The sequence below is a fragment of the Pocillopora damicornis genome, chromosome 3, assembly GCF_964200805.1.
Source record: "Pocillopora damicornis chromosome 3, jaPocDami1.2, whole genome shotgun sequence".
In the NCBI taxonomy this organism is placed as follows: Eukaryota; Metazoa; Cnidaria; class Anthozoa; order Scleractinia; family Pocilloporidae; genus Pocillopora; species Pocillopora damicornis.
This window is the reverse complement of record NC_142672.1, coordinates 21,255,037-21,279,407: the sequence shown is the minus strand read 5'-3', so window position 1 is coordinate 21,279,407 and position 24,371 is coordinate 21,255,037. Positions and strand designations below refer to the sequence as shown.

The following is a 24,371-nucleotide window of genomic DNA, read 5'->3' as shown; positions in this document are numbered from 1 at the left end:
ACTACCAACAACAGTCCATCTCAGGACTACACTCACCCAGACAATCAAACTACACTATTACATGTTACCACTGGGTTCAAACCTTTTACTGTAAAGGCAGTACTGTTAGCTTCACAGCAGCTGCACAATTTTTCTGTGAAATAGCTACGAGAGAAAGATTGCAACAAAAAATTAAATGAACTATATCCAACCCCTAGATCACTTTATTTAGTTTTACTTTTAACTAGATGTCAGGAAATATGATTATTTTTCTCAATAGCTCCTCTGCACCTGGAGCTGGAGCTCCTAGCAATGTACCACAATTGACTTATAAACAGCTTGAAGAACTCATTAACAAGGTAAATACAGGACTCAACCTTGGTAGATTACTATGTTTCAATTATGTTGCATTTCATTTCTTTGCAATCAGATCCCTTTACAGAGATTGTAGAATTTTATAGAATTTTCTCTGCTTCCAAAAAGCAGTATTGTAGCCCAACTGGAAGAAGATGGTGATAAGAACTTGAAAGGCTTCTGTTTGAATCATTTAACCCTTTAACTCCCAAGATCTCATTAGTAATTCTCCTTACTGTCTGCCATACAATTCATATGATTCTAATTTGGAGAATTTGGTATTGGATCAACCAATAATCCTCTGATTGATATTTTTCTTTATTCTCATTACTTGTCTGCTTGATATTGTACTGATAGTGTAAGGAGAAATTCTGTCTGGGTCACTAGTGGGACTTAAAGGGTTAAAAGGCTGAAATTTTTTCCAAGCTTCACTTTCAACAATTTTTTAAATTTTAGTTTTCCTATAAGGATCAGTTTGCCTTGTATCTCCATCTGCAGGACAAAAGATAATTATTTCACTGTAACATCAACAGGTATCCTTTGGTTAAAATTTTTTTGTATAGAAAGCAAAGCTTTCAGGTTTCATTCTCAAGCCTCTAAAACAAAGAGTTATTTCATTTGTTCTATTTTGTTCTGGTTGTTTGTCAATAGTTCCTAGTGAAATAGTTGTTTTTATATTAATGAGGGTGGTGTAGATTACTGTTTGCCCACTAATTTAAACCAGATATCTCAATTGCGTTTTCATATAATTTATATATATATTGAAATTTTTTTTAGTGGGCTTTGGAACTAGCAGACTATGAAAAAACATTTTTGGATCAGGCAGCACAAGTGAATTCATGGGATAGGCTTCTTATGGAAAATGGAGAAAAGGTGAAAATGATACACATACACTGTAGTAGTTTATCTCACTAAACTATTAGACAAGAGATGCGATTACTACAGCATTGCTTTAAATGGGTCTCTCTACAGGACTCTAAATTCCGAGAACTCTATGTAACAGACTGTGAAAGAGATGTTTCAGTTAGCATAATGGTAGTCTGCCATTAGCCATTTACACCCTAACATCGGTATGCAAGTTCTCCATACTGTTCTTTATACATTTCCTATGGAGCTTGCAAGGAGATCTTGTCTAACAATCAAGAGCTTTTTGAGTTTCCAAACATTTCCTTTATTTTCATGAACTTAATGTTCAATTTAGGGGTGATACTATTGGGAAAAATTAGATTCTTTTAACAGGTTAAGCCCTGGGTTGTCATCATGGTGTTTCTCAGATGAGATAGTTAATTCTTGTAGTGTCTGACTGTTAGTCCATTTAACAAATTGTCAAGGGGGCATCCCACGAAGAGGAATTAGCAAAGATGTCACAAGCTATTGGTTTGTTATGTTAGTGGGGTAATTGTCTGTCTGGTGAACACCATAACTTGAAATGACAATGATACGATTGTGTATTCAAATGTTATGTGTCTGACATTTTAGATCACTGAGCTTAATGCTGGTGTGGAGAATGTTAAAGCAGAACAAAAAAGGTAAACATTGGCAAAAGAATGTAAGTTGCAAGGTGTTCTCCTTTTCAAGCAGTAACTGGTAAAATTTACAGCATGTAGCACTGGTTATCTCTTTTTACAGCCTAAAATTGCTTGGAATTCTTAAAAATTGAACAAGTAAAAGGATTGATCAACCAGTTTGAATATTTCTTTTACCTGTTGTGCTTAAATAAGTGAGAACACTTGTTACTAGTATGCTGTCTGTAAGGCTGAGGTATTGCAGACTTTAAGGAAGTGAGTATGTAGTTTTCACACATTAATTGGACAACCAACGGAAAATGTCCTCTTACTGATGAAAGTTACATTCTGAAAGGATTGTAGGACGAAAACTTTTTGAAACTCATGGATATTATAGCTTTGCTTCAAAGATCCAATTTCACTTTACAACTCATTAAAATCTTAAGGGTTTGATGGAGAATAAGTTGGAAGAGGCAGTGGTTCAAAACAAGCCTTAGAGGGATTCAGTCAGTAGTCAATGCAAAGTATCTGATTATTAACCTGTAATATCCAAAATGTGATTATTGATAAGTATCTACAGTATTATTCAGCCAGTAGGTAACAAGTAAACACAAATTCTGGAAATAATCACCAGCATATTAAATGTATTGTTAGACTTGATCAAGAGTTGGACTTTATTATGGCCCAACAACAAGAACTGGAGGAAATGTTGAAGCCATTGGAAGATGCTGTAAGTTCAAGCAACTCGGGCAGCAGGCAACTCCAGCAGGCTGATAAGGAGAGGGACTTCACGTAAGTAGAACACAGTTTATAACTTACAGTGTTTTTATCAACGGATGGGGTGGAGAACATGAAATGTACTGAAATGAAACCTGGCAGTTCTTCAAGATGTGGTTTGGAAAAAAAATTGGAGTACTGAATTTGAGGCTTTAGTCAGTAGCTTGGTGACTTACCTTTGGCAGCCACTGAAGGATTGGCATGAACTTGTGACAACATTACTTGTAACATGATCTGTGCAAATTCTTCTCAATCAGGTACAAATTGGCTAAAGATGTTGATGGACAGTTAAAGCAAATGGTGCAAGATCTCAAATCAATCATTGAACATCTTAATACTGCAAATACTCAGCAACAGGACTCAGATGACCCTGTAAGTGATTGCTGTATAATAATTAACAAAAATAAAAAACAGCACTTTGTCTCTACACTCCCTCTTCTATTGTGGTTTTTGACTCTTTGTTTGTGTTTAGATTGCACAGATTGCCAAGATTTTGAATGCACACATGAATTCACTACAGTGGATAGATCAAAATTCAGGTGAGCCACAAAGAGATTGGGAACTGTCCTTCTTAGCAGTTAATGCTAAGGAGAGGGTGGGTGGGGGCAGTCTAAATTCTTGAATTCAAAGGCCATAATCAACCATCAGTCTCACTGCTTGGTAAATACATTTTATTTATTTTATTTTTTTTTTTTGTGAAGGATTATCGTAATGGCAATTTGCCTGGAACAAAGTAGAAGACTAGTTTAGATCTTGCTGACCTGTGTTCTTCTTTTTTTTCTTGTGAGGGACTGAATTTTGTTTTCTCTGATTGATTTACTGTTTGACTGATTGATAAACTTAATCACTTCTCTGATGGTTAATCAACTGACTGACAAACCAATTTTTATGTAACTCATCAATTAATGGTATTTTCCCAGAGTTTTTCTTTCTCAGGTGCCAAAAGTCATTTTGAAGTGTTGGGTGGAAGTTATGAATTACCCATCATAAGCTTCTTTTTCCTGTAGGAATCCTTCAGAGAAAGGTTGAAGAGATTTCTCGCCTCAGTGAAACAAGGAGAAAAGAACAGGAAAGAAACTTTAGATTGGTGAGTTTTTGGCAAAGGGGTATTCTTTTCCTGGAGAGTACAGATTTAGACAATTTTTTTTTTTGCACATCCCCAATAAAAGAGATCTAGTTTAATTCTGGAGAGCACAGTTTGTCTCAATGGCACCTCTGGGATAGTACCCCTACCATCAAGGGCAGGTTTAGAGTTTGTATGTTTAGAGTTTTGTTATGAACAGAGCATTGTGTAAGAATAAATTCTACATTTGACTCTTCAAAAATGATTCTAAAACAACCCTCTTGTAAAGGAATGTCAATGTCTATGGATTTCATGGTTGCAAGCCTGTGTTTCCTTGACAAATGGATCATCATATTGGTTTTCTATCTCTCTTTCTTGCAGGCATTTGATTGATAATTTCATAACTTCTCAACTCTTCCAATACAAGTTGTACAACATCAGCTATTGTAATGTATAATGTTTAACTTTACACTGCTGTTGGCATAATGGGTCTTTTTAGGTATGAGATGGAAAAATGAGCTGGGAACCTGTGAGAAGAAAAATTTATGAGTGTCTTGTCTTGTAGCTTTGCCTTGTGGTTTCACAGTTTTCCTGTCTCTCTATATATTTTGAAGATTTCTACCATCCTTACCATAAGCTAGGCAAGCATAATAGTAGAACTGTCATATGGTGTTAGTATCCTAACAAGTCAATAGATTAAACAGTCAACTTTTGTTGCCAGTCAACTCATTGTTGCCTTTGAATTCATTGTGACCTTTATAATTAACAGGGGCTGATTCTTACTTCCTGCCCTCCCTGTGGCTCTTGTGTTGCAAGAGTTTCCCTTGCACAATATTAGGCTTTGGCAATTGGAAATTTGAATGTGACAATGTCAGGACCTCCCTTGCCTAGACAAATGGACTTCATAAGCAATCTTTAGTTTAAGTGGGGTAACCAACCTCATTCCTAGGACTTTTCTCATCTTCTTCCAATTTTTAAGCCAAAAGCCCCAGGAATGAAGTTGACCATTACTGAAAGATGTTCCCTCTTGGTTAACTGTGATGTGTAAGATGGTAGTGGATAGACCACAATTGCTTCTTAATCCCGGCCTTGTTCCCTTCTTGCGTTTTGGATTCCCATCCTTGTGAGCCAGATCTCATTTTCTCTGGAACAAAAATAGCTTAAGTCCAGTTCCCATTTTCCCAAGCTTGTGTGGCTAGCGGTTTCTTGGACGCTCGATGAAAAATGAAGTCGGCAGAGCTCCAAAAACGAGGAGCGGAGGTGTGGCTGTGACACCCCTCTCGTTTTCTTCCATATCTCTCCCGGAGTTGCGCTTTCGCCGCTCGTTTTCACAGTTGCGCTTGCTTGACGCTTTAAACCCATCAATTACGCAAGCAAAATTTTGCCCATTCCATTTTTCTTTGAAAAACATACACTATACTTAGAAAAGTAGGAAAGAATTCTAACTACAGTTGTTGAAATCTTTTATTGTACAGCCGCTATTTTTACCCACTCCCTCCCCTTAGTGGTTTCCCGCAGGTTATCCCGTATCCCGAACGTTGGGCCATATCCGGCAAAAGTCTGGGTCAGAGTCACAATTTGTTAGCGGAGAAATAGTTGAATATGGAGGAGGACGCCAATCAACCTAAAAAAGGCATTTTGAGGAACAAGTCTGAAGATAAACACCAGTATGTATCGCTTTCAATAACAATTAACCTGTTGATATTTTTGTTACCGAAGGTATTTTTGTCTCCAAGTGATCTATGGTGCGTGAGTAGAATTCCTGACTTACAGCACGCGCGTCCTAAACCTTTACATTTAATTTAATACTAATGCTGTAGTTAACTTTACTACTTTTTCTTTTTCGGTGTTGTAAGGTAACAGTCATCTCCTTGAATGGAGTTTTGATAGGTTTAGATTTACTTGTACTGTTCACACTTTGCTCGAGACTGAAATGAACACAAAATTTGGAATGAACACAGCTGTGCAATGAAGAATATTCCTGTCAACCTGTAATTTAGGCGTGCGATCACAATATTGAACTCAAAACATCTTTTCTTCTGCTCTTCTGTAAGTCTTCTGAGAAATATTTTTTCCCTCACAATATTGCATATACCTTGTCGAATTCGATGCAAACTGCTGATTATCCTTGAACGAAATAGCATAGTTCGTGGTTCGCTTCTTTCGCTCGACTTACATGGGAATTCTGGTGTACTCATTTTGCGACGTTGGTTGATAATCGTGAACTAAGGTTTTACTCATTGCTTTGATTATGAAAAAAAAAACTTAGATCTCGCCAGTAATTTTCGCTCGCATCCACCTGAAAGTGGAAAAAAAATGAGGTACAAATTTTTATTATTTGTAACAGGAGTCCCTGCATGCATTTAGGGAGCAGATGTGCAGAAATAAGCTCAAAAGGGTTTTTGAAATTTTAATTTATCACCCTGTTTGTGGTATAGGTGTTCCATCGACTCTAATTTTTTATTGCTTGGTGATTTGTTAAATCTACCTTGAAAAGGTGTAGATTAATGAATCTCAGCTGAAATTTTCGGTATTTCTAATGAAGCACTTTTGATATCTTAGTGTAAATTTTGAATTTTATTTTTTCGGTTTGGATCAGAAATCAAACAGATATACAGCTGAGGGTGAAATACCTACTTTACACGGGCGCAGTGTTAAGATACAACAGAGCTTATAAAATTAGTTTGTATTGTTTGACTTAAGCCTGCCTCTTCTTAATTCTTTCTTATTTGCATGGAAATCTTGAATATGTAAATTGTAAATATACTCTCAAGTGGTGTCTGCAATGCATACTAAATTCGTAAGAGATAATTTTTTTCCTCTATCTTAGTCAGGGAATAAATTTTTAATTTCTCTGATAATGGTGAAGCTAATATGTGGCTTCAAGGCATGTTAACATATCGATTGTTTTGTTTTAGGTGTGACTTTATATACAACTTTTTTCCAATGAAGTGTTTTGATGGAAGTGAATTTATGTTAGAGATTTTCATTTTCTGATTAACATTTGATTACAATCTTTCACTATTTTTCAAATATTTTTGTATATGAAATTACCATAAACAGTTCTGGGAAATTTTTCTCTACTGAGTTCTTACTAAAAAAAAAATTACTACCCACATAAGGATAATAATTTAAATTTTAATCTTGGAATATGGAATTTTGAAATATTGTTTTCATGATAATTTTATCACAACTTGATTGGTGTGCTGAAGATCCTTTCCAATTTTCTTAGAAGTTCCATCACATTCTGTTCTTGTGAAATATTGCTGCTTCCTGTAATTAATGCTAATAGTTAAAACAATGTTTTCCTGTGAGCAACACCTGTTATGTTCACAACTACATCCTGGGTGGCAAAATTTTTAGATTTGGAATTTTAAAAGAGGGTTATGGATTCCTCTGTGCAAAATTAAATTTATGAAAATGAGTAGTAAATACAGAGCGGATGTTATCCAAAGTTAATCCCTATTCATGCAAGAATTTAGTGATCATAATCTTGGATCACATTATGGAAAAGTGTACAATATGTTCTGTGTAGTTCAAATATTGTCAATCATGTTTCATGTGATATCTTTGAATAGTAGATCTTTTTGAAAAAGTGTGAGTAAGGGAAAATTGAATTATAGTTTGTATGTTTTTAAAGGTCAGCAGGTTCAAATTCAAATTAAGTTCTGCTTATGAAAATTGTGGTGTCTAGACTGGGCCAACTTCAATATATTTTGGTTGGAAAATATGGTGTTTTTTGAAGATTGATCTTTACCTTCGGTTTTAGTGATTAGATTAGATGGGAATGTTGGAAACAGAAACTAAGATAAATCTTGGATTTCAACTATTTAATCAATGAGAGGAAGTAAAGATTCTTAAATAAAGAATTATTTCTCACTCTTCCATTTATTTCTTTCTAACCCTAAACGTTTTACCATTTATGTGAACAAGGACACTGATGTAATCTGTAGTAAACAAACTGAAAGTATATATTTGGATAATATGCAATTAATGACTGAACAGGAGTACAAGGTCTGAGGGTCATGACAAGAACTAAATAATATTTTTCCTTCTCCTTGACTAAACTCAGTCAGTAAGTATTTTTACCTTATGACTACTAAGTGTTGAAAATTTTGGTTGTAACCTCAATAGGACACAGTTGACAGGTGCATGTGGTACAACCACAAAATAGATTTTACATAAAAATCTTTTACTTTTTCTTTTTTAGTCAGAACAAGAAACTCAAATTTCATTTTCTAATTTTGGTTTTCTTTTAGTGTTGGCAACAAAGCAGGGCCAAATGGCTTTTTCTGGAATGGCTTTTGTCAACCTGTTCATCCTTACATGTGTCTACCCTCACCAAAGTTTTTTCTATGGGATTGTGTATGGGGGGGGGGAAGAATGGGGAAGGGGGAGGGGAGGAGAAGAGGGAAGAAGGGGGAGAAGAGGGAAGGAGGGGGGAGAAGAGGGAAGGAGGGGGGAGAAGAGGGAAGGAGGGGGTTGGTTGTGTTTTTGTGATAAAACCTCTCAAACAGGTTTCATAGCATAGAGGGCACATGGCACATAGCACATAGCCAGTCTGTCTCAGTAGAATTACAGCAGTTAAAATATAGAGAATTAATTTTGAACAATTTCAAATGCTCTTAATTTCAGCTCAGGTATTCATTGGGATGAAATGAATATTTTGATGACACATCATCCCCCAGATAAAGACTATGGCCATATGAAGATCAATGAACCTCCGACGCCATACAGTAAATGGAAAGATCCAGGTGATGATGAAGGTGAAGGGACAGCAGATCCCTTTTCTGACGATGAAGCTGATCCACAAAAGTTAGATCCAGAAAACTTACATGACAGGTAAGTGATGCAGTTAAGGGTTTTAACCCCCAGAAGTGATGAACTTGTAACTTCCCCTTGCAATTCCGATATGTTATCTTGCCAACAAGTAGGGAGAGTAAAAAAACTTATTGTATCAGTAAGAGGGCATTATGCTGTTATAACTCTTAAGTCCCCTGTCTGATTTACAAGGAACTGTTTGGCAGTCAGTAGGGAGAAATTCAAATTGGATCTTGCAACTCAAAGACAGGGTTCTCAAAAGATTTTTAAGTAGGAGGTGATCACTGATAAAGTAGGAGGCCTCTTTACCATGTTTCACCGTGAATGCCTGGACTCAAGTAAAATGGTGTTCATCAATCGAATCCAGAACCATAGGCAAGTTTCCCGGTTTTGTTTAGATCACAGTCATGCAAGAAACGGAAGAGAAATTTGGAAACAACTCAAGCAAACTTGCAGAACAAAACAAAGAAAAGAAAAGTGACTTAAACACAAAGTAAGCGGCTCTAAATCCCAAAGTAAGCAGCGATCAATCACCAGGTGCCACCTTCCATTGAGAACCCTGAAAGGGTTAAGGGTTTTGACCCATGGTTAACAGATGGTGTTGTAGTGTGATTATCCTCTCATGTGTGTGTGATTGCATAGTCCTGAAAAGGACTCTTAGGGAGAAAATTAACTGAATTTTCCGCAATGTGACTAGCACTCCAAAATGTTACAGTCTTGATTGCCATTGCTGATAGACAAAAAATCTTGATGACAAAATGTGTTGTGGTGATAATCTTGCACCCTATAATCAGCAGTCATATACATTAGCAAGCTGCAATTTTTTTTCTTTAATTTGTTGTTTATGGTCTTAAGATAAATTGGGATAAACATTTGCATGAGAAATTGAGCTTGGAATGAACTGCCTGAGCTAACCACAGATTGGGTAGCTCAGGTTGTAGAGTGTTGGACTGTGTGTGGGAGGTTGACAGTTCAAACCCTTGACCGCAACATTCAGGGTCTTGAAATAACTGAGAAGAACCGGCTGTCTTTGCTATGACATCTGCAAATGCTCGGAAATCCTAGTCTTCTTAGATAAGGATGATAAACCATAGGCCCTGTCTCCTGCATCTTCTCTGTGCTGGTTAGCAAGGGACATAAAGAACCAACACACTTCTTGCAAAGAGTAGAGAAGGTAGCTCCCATTGTTGTGGTCTGGCCTTCTTTCCAAAATGGGGGCACCTACAAAATCTCCTTCTAAAAATTGTAAAATGCTTATTATCAGTCAGGCCAAGTGTTGTAAATTTCAGTAGGGCATGATTATGGATAATACCTCATATCAGTGCTACATTATCATCCGCCCTGGTGAGTAGTAAAAATTAGGCTGTTGTTCCAAGAAAGTCTGTTTTTAGTTGAGACTGTAAATGTGGAAGAGTGTTTAGTGTTTGACAGTGTTGTAACATATACTTCATTGACCAGGATCAAAGATGCTCCAAAGAGAGGCTCCTGGGATGAAAATGCAGACAATGATGATGATGATGATGATGATATTGACGAGGATTTATCAGAAAGTCAGAAAGGTGAGAAACATACTCAGTTTGATTGTCATATCTCTCAGTTACTATAAATATGCCCTGTGAGCAGTTAATTTAGCATGTTGTGTTCTACTGCACTGACAGCATGCTAAAATCTGACTCCGGTTTTGTTGGCTAAGTTTCCTGTTTCAACCTCAGTAAGTGAATGGAATTTTAAATCTTTCATTTTCTTTACAATTTGTGTGTGAGTTTGCTGAAGACTGATTTATGATTTCAAACTACCCCACTTTGTTTTGAGCATGTGCCAGGTATTTAAGGCTGCTGCAAGTCTTTCAGTCATTTAGTAGACTTGTCCTAAGTATCTGCTAACCTCATCTTTTTGTTTGGAATTGTGACTTATGGCCTCTTGTTTTTTCCCATATGATTTATCACCTGGGCTCTGAGGCCTTAAGTTGAATACAGTCTCAGGCTTCTGTGTGTAGGTTATAAATTGTAAGGGCAAATATTTGGGCTGTAACTTTAAGTGTAGACCTCAAACTTGGTTTGTAAGAGGTACATGATAAGTAATAATTTGTTTGTTTCCCTTATCTCTAGAACATAAAAAAGCATTTAAAGACAAGAGAAGGGTACACTACAATGAATATTCTAAAGTTAAACTTGCAAGGAAACTTATAGAGCAAGAGTTAAAAGATCTAGAAGATGACAATGATGGTTCATTAGACTCAGCAAAGGAAGGATCAAGTTCAACAGATGCTTGTGCAGCTGATACTCAGGTGGTCTATTGAGCTTTTAACCATTTAGTCCTTAATCAACCTTTTACACCCCATGATCAGTATCCACATTCTCCATACCCTTCTCAATACATTTTCTTTGGTACTGAGAAGGAGAATTTGTTGAACAATCAAAGTTTTTTAGCTTGGTGATCATTTCCTTCACTCTCATGTTTTTAATGAATGGTTCAGCAGTATTACTGTAAGGAGAAATTAGATACTGGTCACTCTTAGGGGTTTAAAGGGTTAACAGTGAGCAGCCACCAAGTTCTCCTTGCATCATCACCACTGAATCAAACATTAATCCTTTCACTCACAAGATCTCTTTTATTAGTAATTCTTTTTACTGTCTGTCATACAATTCCTATTTGGTTTGCTTATTTTCCTGCTTGCCTTTGGAGTAAGCAGTAAAGTTGACATAGGTTTTTGGAGATTCATGAGATATTAAGTCACCAGAATTTATGCAGTCTCCATGGCAGCTCATTTGACATCTTGAAAAGGGTAACATTCTGGAATGTAAACCTTGATCAGGGCATGAACTTCAATGGATGTGGTTCTAATTATTTACTTTTTTATTAGTCTAATTGTAAGTCAATAAAACAATGATATGTACCTTAGCTTATTCTACCCGCAGTTTTGGAATGTTACTATTTTTCTCTTTTTCTTGTTTTTCAATCTCCTTGACCTGTTTTTACTTTTCCTTTTTTCCAGATGGATGAGACATAGGACCGTATTGATTGTTGCTCAAGTCTAAATGACGTAGTCTTGTAATATTGTACAACTAGCAAGAAAATGTTGACAGATTGTAACTGTAAACTGTACAGATAGGAAACAGCAGCAAGAATAAGATTATATGAAAAAAAATATTTGATTGTAGGTATATCATAGCTTAATTTACAGAACAACAGAAGATTCCATGTTTACGAGTGTCTTGGCAGAAATAAAGAAAAATAAGGAAAAACTTGAGGCAAGAATAATTTGTAAGTGTTTGATGCACATTGTACCTTTGATACAAAGTTATAAATTATTGCCCATATAGTAAAAATCTTTTTAGTGGCCTGCACAGGAGGTGCGCTGTTTAACTGGTGTTAGAGGTAAACTTATCCTTGCTTGAGCCAGAAGTCACATCACTAATACAGACGTCATAGATATGGCTGTTTTTCTCTGTTTAACCTTTTAACTCTCAAGATCTGATTTAGAATTCTCCCATTTAGCTGCAACACATTTCCTTGTGACTTAGTTACAAGAATTAGGTGTTAGATCAAGATAACTGCTTCTATCCCATAACTTAGTACTTTCATCACATAGCTGTGTACTGGATAATGTATAGATATTGTATAGGGAAAAGTTACATGTTAATCACTACTTCTGGGCATTTAAGGGTTAACATTTTACATGCATTCTCACCAGGCAACAGCTTTGTTAGCTGATTATTCTTAAGATTTACAAAGGGAAATATTTTAATCCTAATTTATTGTGATTCCCTCAAATACAAAACTAAGTTAAATTTTCAGATTAACAGTGCAAAGTTCTGTTAATCCTTTTGTTCCCAAGATCTCAAAGTTTCTTTTCGTGACAAACATCACACACTCCTTTAAAAGTCAGTCTTTAGAATTTAATGTACTAACAGGAAATTTTATTGTGCACAAAAATTAGAGTTTTTTTCAGAATTATAGATTATAAATGAACTTTTTTTACTTTAGATTTAGAGTGGTTGATTTAACACTTCAACTCTAGCTTTAATTATCATTTTCTTATCTTTTTATGGAAAATGTATTTCTCAAGGTGCTTCTTTGCACCTTTGGGAGTGTGAATAACTGAAATGATAAACACAAGCTAACAAAGTCACTTCAAACAGTGGAATAGTCCTAAGTTTTTTTTTTATTATTGTGACCACCTCCATTTTCTTCAATAAATTCCACAAATTTTTTCAATGCACTTTGTGCTGTGAGGCTGAATGACAGTGATGGTATTAAATAGGCAGTATATTTACTCCATAAACACCTGGCTCCAGTTGTTGGATAACGCTATCCAATGGATAAATTCCCTTCTCCCTCAAAAAAAAATAACAGGTGAACAAAAGAAAATTAAGTTACTACGTAATTGATGCAAGATCTTTGTGCAAGTTGCATTATAAAGCTCTGAGACTTCCAGATTGACTACAAAAATAGCACTTAAACCTTCTTGCACTGCATGCACTAAACATCAAATTCAGTGTCCACATAGATTAGATGTTAAACAAGATAATTCATAATGGCTCAGTTTTCTGAGATGCATGTGTATATTGGGTCTTCCTCAAATCGATAAGTTTACATGACCTTTATCCTCAAGTTGACAAAAGTAAACTTAGAGATAACAAATCTCCTCTCCAAAATTTCACTGCCCTCCCTCATAATGTGATAATTTGTTATTATAAAAGTACAATGCCACAAAATAAATATCTAGTCCTCCAGTAGCTATAGAATTTGTAAGATATGACCATGAAACAGCTCAATATTGCCACTATGGACTAAAACCACCTAGTGGAATTATTCATCATAATTTCTTTGCTTACAAGAATTGATTCACTGCCCTCCCTCATGGTGTAATAATTTGTTATTACAAAAGTACAATGCCACAAAATAAATATGAAGTCCTCCAGTAGCTAGAGAATTTGTAAGATATGACCGTGAAATAGCCCAATATTGCCACTACCAACTAAAACCTCTTAGTGGAATTTATTATTCATCATAATTTCTTTGCTTACAAGAACTGATTCTAAATTGTTATATTATGATAATCTTAACCAGACTCATGATTCTCACTTATGATCAATTGGAGGACAGACGCATAGATGATGTCACCATCAACAGCATTTTACTGTTTTATCATGTTGCTGTACGTCTGTATACTTAGTAATAGATTGCAGAAAACATCAAAATACGCTAAGAACATTATATTCTCTATACTGTTCTCTATACATTTCCTAAGGTGCCGACAAGGATTGTTAGCTTAATGATTAAAGTTCTCCCCTAACTTGTGTGCTATGCATATAATTTAAAAGTTCAGGTTGTCATTTTTTCAGTTTTGCTGCAAATTGATATTAAATACTTTATTGTTGGCAATGGGAGAGAATTTAGACTCAATACCAACCAAATCTCAAAAGAAAGTGTTCCAATTGATAACTTAAAAGTTAACCCTACACATTAAATTTGATTCATTGTTTGTCAGTCTAATGACATGCAAACTGATGAGAATCTTATCACACATTGCATACTGCTCAATTAAATTACACCTTTCTTTTTTCCAACATCAATAAAAGCTTCAACACAGCGATCAATCTCCTCTGTGCCGTGCGCAGCAGAGATCTGAACCCGAATCCTTGCTTGACCTAGGTATAATAAAATGTAGAAAAATGTTATTTATAAACAATAAAATTTAAAACCAGCTTGACCAAAGTCATTTTTTGTGCTGTTTTAAATACACAAAGTGAGCCCATGAGGACAAGCAAGTAAGGTGACAGTTCCTGTGGAGTTTTGACCCAAAAAAATCCTTCTGCCTGAATTGTTTTAACTTTTTATTTTGCCCCCATCTTGGACCATGATTTCAGAACAGGCTAAGATCAAATCATTTTGGCCAAGGAAAATCACAGAAAGGAAATAATTATTGGACACCATCCACACCCCACTCAGTTCTCAGTCCACTGAATAAGTGGCGGTCCACTCCAGCTTCCATATACTGTGCAGGCTAACTCAAATGATAAAATTAATAATTTGGTTCAAACTTTGCACTTAATGGTTGCTTAAAGCAAACTATTTAATAAATTAAAAATAAAAAACATTTGATAGATGATAATTAATTCAGGTGAGATTACAACACTAATTTTGTCAGGAACGGCAGTCCTATTGGACAGTGAGGTAGAAAATTTTGCAACATTCAACTTCAGGCTGCCTTACCTTTGGGAACAACAGGAAATGTAAAACCTATCACATAGATACCACGATCTATAAAAATAAAAATAGAAAATCATACAGTAAGTTTAATCAAGGTTATTCATTATATCAATATTTTAATTTACCAATAATTAATACCTGCCACAGATGGAACATTAGGTTAGGCCATCTGTGGGGACAAAAATACACACCTAACATTTCATTAGCAAACTCTACAGCCAGCCGTGCATCTCCTAACATGACAGGAGTTATTGGATGACCATCCCCCTGTGACAGATAGATAAAACATCATGAGAAGGAGAAAACTAGTCACTACATTTTGTCTATATTTACTGGTAATGACGGTCTGTCTGCTTAACAGCATATGATTCTGTGAAGAATTTTGAAGATGATCATTCCTGAAAATAAAGGGGCTTATAACCACAAATTACATTCTGAAAACTTATGAACCCAACAAATTCTCCTTGTCAGCACCTTGGGAAGTGTACAGAGAACAGTATGGAGAATATGCAAACTGATGTTAGGGTGTAAACAGCTGGCCTGGAAATGTGTAAATTTGTAAACAATTTACGTTTTTACTCTGAACTACCGAGATGAGAAGTCAAAATCTCTCCAGCCAAATATGTATCTAAATGAAATCAAAGGTAATGTACTAGAATCAAGCACATACCAACTGATGAAGAGCATACTTACAATTATGTGAAACCCTGCTGCTGTCATTTTCTTTCGGAATAACTTAGTGTTGTCAGCCACTTTTTTGATCAAGTCAGATCCATTCATTAACAGATCAAACACCTGGAAATAGTATTTATTTACTACTCAGTGATATATCATAATTTACTTTAAAATGTCAATAGGAATTGTGTTGGTCTGTCATACAGTAGTCCTTGGTGTTTCAACAATATAAAACTTCCACTTAATTTACACCACAACTTTTAATAATATAATTATACACAATTTCGAAAATTTACAAACACAAAAATATTATGAGATCTACGGCCATAAAACATGGCATCACTGATAACTACTATACCACTAAAAGGCAGGGAGGGACTGCACCACATGCTAATGAGTTCTTAAGGAAAACAAATTCAATCACAGAAAAAGAAAAAAAAAGTGGGGGGGGGGGATGAAAGCTCACCTTACTGGCCCCACCCACAACTGGAGGGGGCAGAGTGTTGGAGAACAGATAAGGACGGGACTTCTGACGAAGCAAATCAATAAGTTGTTTTGGTCCTGTTGTATAGCCACCTTAAAATTAAATAGAATGTAAATAATAATTTTTTATTTAAATACCCTTCATCTGGACATGTAAAAGTAAGCAAATCTTGTGCACTGAGTCCTGATGATGCACTCATCCTGTAAAGGGTGGATTGTGCTATTCAACAGATAAACCATTATCCAACATACAAGTATGCACTGCATGGATAGAGATTTATCCAATGGATATACAGTTATTCACTCCATCAACATCTGGGGCCTGGAGCAGGGTAAAATGCAACTGACTATGGTGTGAATGATTTTTCATCTGATTAATTGGTGGGAATTTCCTTGACTAATCAAAGAAGATGAGTGAAGAACTCAATGCAATCTTGGATAAATCTCAACAGGCAATCAAAAACAGCTCTAAACATCTTGCATGGTTGTGTGATCCCTCTCACTCAATTCCATGACTGATATCACTGGCCTGTTTGCCTTAATATGGAAGTCATATATAGCAACAGGATTCCCAATGTGCTTTGAAGAAACCATCTTCCAAAGCTTAAAAGGCACAGGCAACAAATGAAGAAGAAATGCAAAATAGGGGAAATTTGGGGGAAAACAAATTAAGCAGTCTTTAATCCCAAAGTAGGCAGCCAGGTACTGCATTCAACTGAGAGTGAAAACTCAAAATACACACCTGCTCCTCCACCCAAAGCTTTCCCAAGAGTTGAGTTAATGATATCCACACGGCCCATACAGTTCAGATATTCCTCTGTTCCCCTAGAAAATTAAGATCCAGCAACATAAAAATTACAATGAGAAGTGAACTAGAACTTATTATCTATGGATGAATCAGGACAAATATTCAGAAAATGCAAAAGCAAAGAGTAGTAAATCAATCTGAAGACAACATAAGCAGTTCTCAAGAGAAGAAATGATCCCTACAGGTGAGCTACAATTTAACCCTTTACACCCTAATGTCAGTATGCAAATTCTCCATACTGTTCTCTATACATTTCCTGAGCTGCTGACAAGGAGAATTAGCTTAACAATCCAGAGCTTCTGTAGTTGTTGATCATTTCCATCATTCACATGACCCTAATGTGTGATTCAGGGGAGATATTGTAAGGAGAAATTAGATACTAGTCACTCTTAGGGGTTAAAGGGTTAAAAAATTGCTGAAAAACTCAATTTTTTTCCAAATTAATTAAACTTTAAGGTTAAATAACATTGAAAGTAACACTTTTACCTCCCTGTGTCTCCAAGGAATCCTGTAGCATGACACTCATCAATGAATGTAAGTGCACCATACTTTTCTGCTAAGTCACACAGTTCACTATTAAAAGAAAACAGTGAACATTGAATGATGCCTGTAGATAATTTTGAAGATGGCCCAGTGTAAATTGAATTTTCAATTTTTGTGGAACTTGGAGTATGAATGTTTTGTTTCAACAAGAAAAATTACTGCAAGAGTTCCAAAAATAATATATAAGTATATAAAAAACAGATTGAAGAGATTTCATGTAACTAGTTCTAACAATATTTGGTCATGAAGAATAGCTCACATTTGGTTGCAGTTATTTTAAATTTAGTTTCAAAGACATGATACAGCAGTCAAAATTAATCATCCAATCAAAGTAAATTTATATTCATTGACCATACATACTTAAGAGGTGCAACTTTTCCATCCATACTGAAAACACCATCAGTAACTATTAACTTCATACGCGCTCCCTCTGCCTCTTTCAGCTTTTCTTCAAGGTCTAACAAGGAATTTACAAATCATTAGTAATATATAGATTTAGGCAAGCCTAAAAGCGGAGCTTGCATTTTTTTTTCCCACAAAACTAAAGCTATGGATAAAGTGTGCGGTAATATTAAAGGATTTTCATTCGCAACTTCTCCTTGTCCATGTAGAGGACTGATTATAAGATAGTGCTTGTGGTACAGTTGGCCACACATGCTAAAAGTAACACCTTGTACAGTCAGTCATACAGTCGTACATCCAAATTTTTTTGGCATGATGGGTTACTACTATTTTGTATAATTATGGGGCTATGCTCTGCGAGCTCCACTACTATATGAGTAACAGTGGTACAGGAATTAATTAATAAATACAAATACCTAATAGACAAAATTTAAGTACCTGCTAGGATAAGAAATTATAAAATATAGAAATATAAGAAGAACAACAACAAAAGTAAATGTATAGAATTGTTTTTCACACAGGGAACAAATTTACAAGCAAATTTTACAAGCAAATTTTACAAGCAAATTTTACAAGCAAATTTCACAAATATTTTATATAATAATAGAATCAATAAAACTAGGAATACCTTATAAAAAACAAAACCACGCATTAAAACATATTTTCCCACCAATTCCATAATCAGACAAATCACACCAAATCCCACCTTTCATGTCTTTATTTTTGTATCTGAATTTCTTGGCCTTGGATAGTCGTATTCCATCAATGATAGATGCATGATTCAACTCATCACTTAATATTGCATCATCTGGAGTCATAAGAGCCTCAAACAAGCCAGCATTTGCATCAAAACAACAAGCATATAGAATTGTATCTTCCCGTTCATGGAATCTTGATATCTTTTCCTCCAGTTCTTTGTGAAGATCCTGTGTCCCCAAAACCAAAGTTGGTCTTTATATAGGAATTATTAAATTTAATAATGCAATGAGGGTCAAACCCATCATCACAGTTTTAAAAAAAGCTCACAATCAATTGAAAACACTAATGGGGATTTGTAAACAGTCAAAACCTTGAGTGAGGGGGGTACTGATAGGGTGAAAGTCTCAGATTTCCTGCACCCTCATATTCCATTTCCTGAACCTTTGACTCCTGTCTTAAGTCTTTAATTTCCAGTGATACACTGCAGATTAATAAATTTTTGCTTTCATGCATTTTCCTTCTCCTTCCACTTTCATAGATACTCTTTCTTCTACCATTCCCTCTCACCTCTCGTGACCCTCTTATCCCTGACCCCTCCCACACCCTGTCACCCCGCTGACTCAGCCTCACTATGGTTGAAATCAAATTATGGGTTTCTCTCTGCCAATATTTTAAAAGTAAACATTAAACAACAGACCTCACCATATTAACACCCTGTGAAATAACCTCAAGAGTTTATGAGATTTGTTCTATGGAGCCTCAATGTTACAGCAAACCCAGCCATTCTGTTCTTGTTGAATTTCAAAACATCCACTGTAGATTAATATACTGAGGGATTTTTGTGATCACAACATTTCAATCTTTCAGTGTGGCTTTTGACTCTGTCACTTACAATTCAGTCAATTTGAAGTTCAATTGTTTCCATATTTAAAACATATCACTATTAAGACTTCTCGCTTCAAGTTAGTTTATCAAACTGACATAACAATTAAATTACTTATCAAAAATATAACAAAATTCTTGAATGTGATTGATTATCACCAGCCTGAGTTGAGCACTAACAGGACAGTGTACATGTCTCTCTTGTAATTGAACAGTGTAACAGAACAGTTAAAGAGACAGTTAACACATCATGCCTGTGTAAGTGGACAGAACATGTCATGTGCACAAGCTGTTTTCTCTCATTTCCTCCCGTTAACTGTTTTTTTTTTTAAATTTTATGAAAAAGTTTAACCAACGTCTAGTTTCTTTCTCAAAATTTGTCATAGTTTGATTAATTAGTAACAGGACTTTGTGTCATCCAATTCTCTCTGTAATTATATTTATCAAAAAAAATTGGACTCCTGCAATGCAGTCATCTGATCTTGTAAATCACTTGTATGATTACAGACCAAACTGGACTCCACTTGGTCTTATTACCATTATAAATACTGCATCCATATGTTAACCATTTGTTCACCTGTGTACCACATATAAACCTGACTGAACTGAGTCCATTGCCATACTTGTCTAAGGCATCTTTAGCTGCTTGTATAACTTCTGGATGAGACTAGAAAAAGGAGATATAAATGTAGAATTAAATTGTGCAAGATTCTGTAGCCACAATAAATTTATGCATAGACAGTACAACACAATGTTTCTCTCCATAAAATCTAGTCAATTTTTTTCTTACCAGCCAGGGTTCATCCCTTTATTTCACTTACACAAAAAAAATATGTTTATCCTGGATATTTGTGAACTAGTAGGAGTACTGAAAAAGTCCCTCCTACTTTTTTCATCCCAATCAATGTTTGGACTTCAGTGGAGCATTGCATTATATCCAACAGATTGGCCGGCTGAGTTAGAGACTACCTATGTTGGTGACAGTAACATTGGGTATAAAAAGTTTTGCTACTGTAACAGAATCAAGTTGAACTTCATATGGACAGTTCAACAATTAATTCCCAGAGACACCCAGAACCCTGTTTTACATCAACAATCTGTGCAAATCTTAGGTATAACTCACTGACAGTCCCAGATAGTTATTTGCACAAAAGTTGAGCAGCTTTTCAGTTTGTCCATGTACTGCAATTTCTGGGGCTTGTTTGGTTGTTATGACCCTTTCATCTTTCCATGTGCCTGCTTGGTGGATGTCACTGAGCTGCGAGTCTAAGATTCCACGAAGAGCAAGCTGTGCTGCACTTGAATATTGGACAGAAATTTGTACTCTTGAGCAGCCTGTGCTGTGAAATGCTTTGATACCTAGAAATTGGGTGGCAAAAACACACTCATTTTATTATACACTTCTTTATCATAATGGTGTCAAAAGACAAGAAGGTACAGAGAAGGCCTGTGGTGACCCATATGGCAATTTTTCATTAGACAAGGTATGATTTTTGTGTTTTCCTCAGTCCTTTAATCAAGCTACAGGGTGCTTATCTGATGTTCATGATAAGACAAGGGGGACTCCAAACCATAGCCAGATATGATAAATTTTTTGCAATTATACAGTATTGAGATAAGCAACAACATAAACAATGTATTAATGTACTTGGTGAAGCCTAAGGTTTTAACAAGAGCACAGACAAATTGAAACAATCATGATATGAATAAGTATGGCAGCACAAGAGTAATAAACCACCAACAATACTTCATATGCACCTGGGAGGGGGGAGAGGGAAGGGAGAACACCTATTCAAAATGTTTGGTTAAGATTTCATACTTTGTTGTACACACAGTTCTTGGATAAAGAAAATAATGAAAAACAAGAGATTGCCTTAAGGAATCCAGGGCTCATACAACAAAAATCATAAGCTTCAGCTAACAAGGCAGGGGGATAAGGGAATGCTTAGCATGTTTGAAAAATTGAGGAGCCTTAAGTCTCCCCCCAGCCCCTCTGCGTGGTCACTAGGGTCAGATTACAATAGTACAATAGGGTTACATGTATATGGAAATCTTTCCAAATTTGGGCAATAGGAGGGGTTCGTGATTGAAGAGCAAGGTTATTTATGGGATCTATGGTATAACTTTCACGTTCCACTTGCAGAGTTGTTTGAAAAGTGTATTAAACTAAGTTGAACACCAATAGGAACACAGCTAATTAGAGCTTAGATCAAAACTTATTTTTGTTTTATTTAAGGCCCATAAGGGGAGAACCCATAAAGAATGCTTAATATGGCATGCAACCACTCGGGGCAAGTAACGCTTGTTTACGCGCCTCCGCTAACACCCCCCTCACACCCCCAAGAGCTTGGTTTCTCAAAAATAAGATTTTGTGAAAAGGAAACAACACAGTAATAAATAACGTATATCCTACAGAAGGGTCACACGACCAGATGCCTTCATCATCAACAGTGAAGGTACCAGAGTAAAAACTACCAGGTTCTAAATTCGAATTTCTCAATCGATAATTTGGAGAGATGCTGATTACTCACCTGATGGGAAGATCGATCGAAGCGATATCCTTATTGCTGCCATTATTTACAAGTATATTCGAAACTCAACTTTAAGTAATTAATCAAATAATGATCACAATACCCGCGAAAATTATCGTGAGTGAATCGAAACACTGAAAGCCTCGTTTTGGTGCCTAAGTAAGCCAGCGGTTCATCACATAAAACTATGATTTTCCGCAAATAAGCGACACGTCTGCTAATCAGTGGAAAGAGGAATTTCGTCTTTTACAATCTCTAATCTGCCGTTTTTACCGCTATGAGACGAGCCCATGGTAAAATAATTATTTCTTTATAACAATATGTCTCAAATATATCTTGATGTTCACTTTCTGGCTTACTGAAAAGTTATTTTTCATTTTTTATTTGTCTCCTGGTTTCATGTAGTTCTTTCAGATTATCACGGAAATATGGCGCAGAGAACTGATCATGAAATGCTGGAAGAAGAGAACGATAAAATGGTTGATCATCTCTCAAGCAAAGTTCAAGCACTGAAATCGGTACTGTGTGATTATCTCTTTATATCAATGCGATTGGTACATTGGAGAAGTAATGACCGTATTGTAAGGTCTAGCTTAATAACTATTTATATTTCTTGTTAAAAAGATTAAATTTGGAACCCCGATGAAAAGAGTTTTTAATTCTTTTGGTTGCAATATTGAGAAAAGTAATATTCATTCATTTATTTAATTATTCATGTATCCAGTCATTTATCCTTAAATTTTTACTCCCATGCTATTAGTTTAACCCTTCAACCCATCTAATTTCTCCTTACAACTTCACCCCTACATCAAATATGAAGGTCATGAGAATAAAGGAAATGATCATCAATTTAAGAAGCTTGTGATTGTTTAACAAATTCTCCCTGTTAGCACCTTAGGACATGTATAGGGAATGGTTTTAAGATTATGCATACTGATGTTAGGGTTTTGAGGAATTAATTTAACTTCTGCATCCTGGTAATCTTGAGTTTTGTAAGGGAGGTAGTACAACTGGTCCCCATCTTATCTTTGATCTTAATATCTTTTTCTTGTAGCTTACAATAGACATTGGAAATGAAGTGAAATATCAGAATAAAATGCTGAAAGAAATGGTTAGTTTTGTAGTCCTTTTGCCTTTTTTGATTACCGTAAACACTGAGGTATAAGCTCCACTTGCAGATAGGCCACAATCCTCTTTTTTTTTGCAATGGTGCGACTTATAGGCTGGTGTTATCAGTATTTGTGTTTAATTATGACTACAGCTTTCACATGCAGCTTTTTACTGGAAATCTGTGCTTGGCAGAAAAGTTTTTTTTAATCAGTAACCAAAGGTCCTTGGTTTACAAACCTTTCCTGTGATCCTTAAACATCCCTAATAGGTTACTATACTTAAGTGTTCTCCCTTATTTTTAGCATGACAGGTAAAAGAAATTTTCAAACTGGCTGGGCAATCTATTTACACCTTGGATTTTAGGTGGTCATGAGAGAGACTATGGGCTTTGCTGACCATATTCTCTCTTATAACTGGTTAACTACCACTTACCACCTAATAAGGAGAACTCTGTGCTTATAAGTTTTAGAAAGGGCAGTCTAATTCCTAGATAAAATACAGCTATGAGTAGTCCTGATGTTTTAGAAATGTTAAAAAAAGATTTTAAAAGATTTCCCATTTCTTGGTTTTGCTTTTAAGGATACAGATTTTGACTCTGGAGGCTCACTCTTATCATCAACCATGAACAGGTTAACAGCACTGACAAAAAAAGGTCACCACAGAGTCATGCTCTATCTGATTGTATTCTGCCTTCTTGTTTTCTTTGTAACCTGGTATATTATCAAAAGAAGATGAATGCTAATGAATATGTATATTAGAGTTCAAATTGTAAATAAAATGTCTATTCTTATACATGGAGTGTGGGTACTTTTTTCAGAGTACTTTGAACTGGTGTTTCTGTTGAACTGTTTTGTTTAAGCCTTTCACTCCCAAGATCTCATGAGTAATTCTCCTTACTGTCTGCAATACGATTCTTCTAAGATTAGTTTGGAGAATTTTGTATTGGATGAGCTAACTATCCCCAAATTGCTATTTTTCTTTATTCTCATCACTTGTCTGCTTGATATTGTGTAGATATTGTAAGAAAAAATTCTGCCATGGTCAGTCATGGTTGTTATAGGGTTAAGGTCATGTTTAAAACATTCAGTCCCAAGAACCCTTCAGTTCTTGCTTGGGTATTGCAGGCTTAAGGACAAGAACTTAATGAGCAGTATGACAGTGGACCTTTTTTTTACCGGCTTATGATATCTGTGTTGAAAAGCATAGCATCAGCCATTCAGGTAAACATTTTTTCATAATCATAATCTCATCAAAAAAAGGAATTGTTTTGGAGATCGTTGTATCTATTCATTTATTCATTTGTTTGTTTATTTGCATTATATATACCATTGAGGTAAAGAAAACATTACAGTATTAATTACTAAGTGTATCACTTAAATAAAACAAAAAGGGATGAAGATGAAATAAAGAAAACTAGGTAAATGAATTGAAGCAAAAGATAACTAAGAAAGAAGAGGAAAAAACATAGAGATACAAGACAAAGATGATGACAAAAAGAAAGTTGTTAGCGAAAGTTTTGTGAG

At 35.5% G+C, this 24,371-nt stretch overlaps 4 protein-coding genes across 4 annotated transcripts in view; 3 read left to right on the top strand and 1 right to left on the bottom strand.

Moving 5' to 3' along the window:
• Positions 1–4,407, top strand: part of LOC113672755 (uncharacterized) — a 14,181-nt gene extending 9,774 nt beyond the window's left edge. Inside the window, exons 5-12 of the mRNA XM_027189094.2 lie at positions 260–338; positions 1,111–1,206; positions 1,813–1,862; positions 2,493–2,630; positions 2,873–2,987; positions 3,088–3,154; positions 3,623–3,702; positions 4,060–4,407. Of these exons, the coding sequence (XP_027044895.2) occupies positions 260–338; positions 1,111–1,206; positions 1,813–1,862; positions 2,493–2,630; positions 2,873–2,987; positions 3,088–3,154; positions 3,623–3,702; positions 4,060–4,071 (637 nt within the window). The 3' untranslated portion in view covers positions 4,072–4,407. The remainder of the gene's footprint in view (positions 1–259; positions 339–1,110; positions 1,207–1,812; positions 1,863–2,492; positions 2,631–2,872; positions 2,988–3,087; positions 3,155–3,622; positions 3,703–4,059) is intronic.
• Positions 4,408–5,143: 736 nt separating this feature from the next.
• Positions 5,144–12,483, top strand: LOC113672756 (protein phosphatase inhibitor 2). Its single transcript, XM_027189095.2, has 5 exons — positions 5,144–5,345; positions 8,314–8,520; positions 9,958–10,058; positions 10,608–10,786; positions 11,495–12,483. The coding sequence occupies exons 1-5, from the start codon at positions 5,281–5,283 to the stop codon at positions 11,507–11,509; spliced, it is 567 nt and encodes a 188-aa protein (XP_027044896.2). The 5' UTR covers positions 5,144–5,280; the 3' UTR covers positions 11,510–12,483.
• Positions 12,484–12,646: 163 nt separating this feature from the next.
• LOC113672758 (2-amino-3-ketobutyrate coenzyme A ligase, mitochondrial) lies at positions 12,647–21,896 on the bottom strand. The gene is made up of 12 exons (XM_089200822.1): positions 21,739–21,896; positions 20,331–20,566; positions 19,785–19,874; positions 18,333–18,552; positions 17,585–17,681; positions 17,168–17,254; positions 16,616–16,698; positions 15,857–15,966; positions 15,409–15,510; positions 14,907–14,982; positions 14,719–14,766; positions 12,647–14,153 (listed from the first exon to the last, which is right to left on the bottom strand). Exons 1-12 carry the CDS (start codon positions 21,779–21,781, stop codon positions 14,047–14,049), a joined length of 1,299 nt encoding a protein of 432 aa, XP_089056948.1. The 5' UTR covers positions 21,782–21,896; the 3' UTR covers positions 12,647–14,046.
• An 11-nt stretch (positions 21,897–21,907) lies between these two features.
• Positions 21,908–23,640, top strand: LOC113672757 (BET1 homolog). Its single transcript, XM_027189096.2, has 4 exons — positions 21,908–22,031; positions 22,144–22,256; positions 22,793–22,849; positions 23,428–23,640. The coding sequence occupies exons 1-4, from the start codon at positions 22,016–22,018 to the stop codon at positions 23,581–23,583; spliced, it is 342 nt and encodes a 113-aa protein (XP_027044897.2). The 5' UTR covers positions 21,908–22,015; the 3' UTR covers positions 23,584–23,640.
• The last annotated feature ends 731 nt before the right edge of the window (positions 23,641–24,371 follow it).

Bases quoted from the DNA above. Each gene is read 5' to 3' on its own strand.
- LOC113672756 (XM_027189095.2), top strand. From the start codon at position 5,281: ATGGAGGAGGACGCCAATCAACCTAAAAAAGGCATTTTGAGGAACAAG. The intron at 8,521-9,957 runs GTAAGTGATGCA...TTCATTGACCAG, and splicing joins CCAGAAAACTTACATGACAG to GATCAAAGATGCTCCAAAGA. The intron at 10,059-10,607 runs GTGAGAAACATA...CCTTATCTCTAG, and splicing joins TTTATCAGAAAGTCAGAAAG to AACATAAAAAAGCATTTAAA.
- LOC113672758 (XM_089200822.1), bottom strand. From the start codon at position 21,781: ATGGCAGCAATAAGGATATCGCTTCGATCGATCTTCCCATCAG. The intron at 15,511-15,856 runs GTGAGCTTTCAT...TACTATTTCCAG, and splicing joins TTGTGGGTGGGGCCAGTAAG to GTGTTTGATCTGTTAATGAA. The intron at 14,154-14,718 runs GTAAGGCAGCCT...TATTATACCTAG, and splicing joins ATTTCCTGTTGTTCCCAAAG to GTCAAGCAAGGATTCGGGTT.
- LOC113672757 (XM_027189096.2), top strand. The intron at 22,257-22,792 runs GTACTGTGTGAT...TTTTTCTTGTAG, and splicing joins AAGTTCAAGCACTGAAATCG to CTTACAATAGACATTGGAAA. The intron at 22,850-23,427 runs GTTAGTTTTGTA...TTTGCTTTTAAG, and splicing joins ATAAAATGCTGAAAGAAATG to GATACAGATTTTGACTCTGG.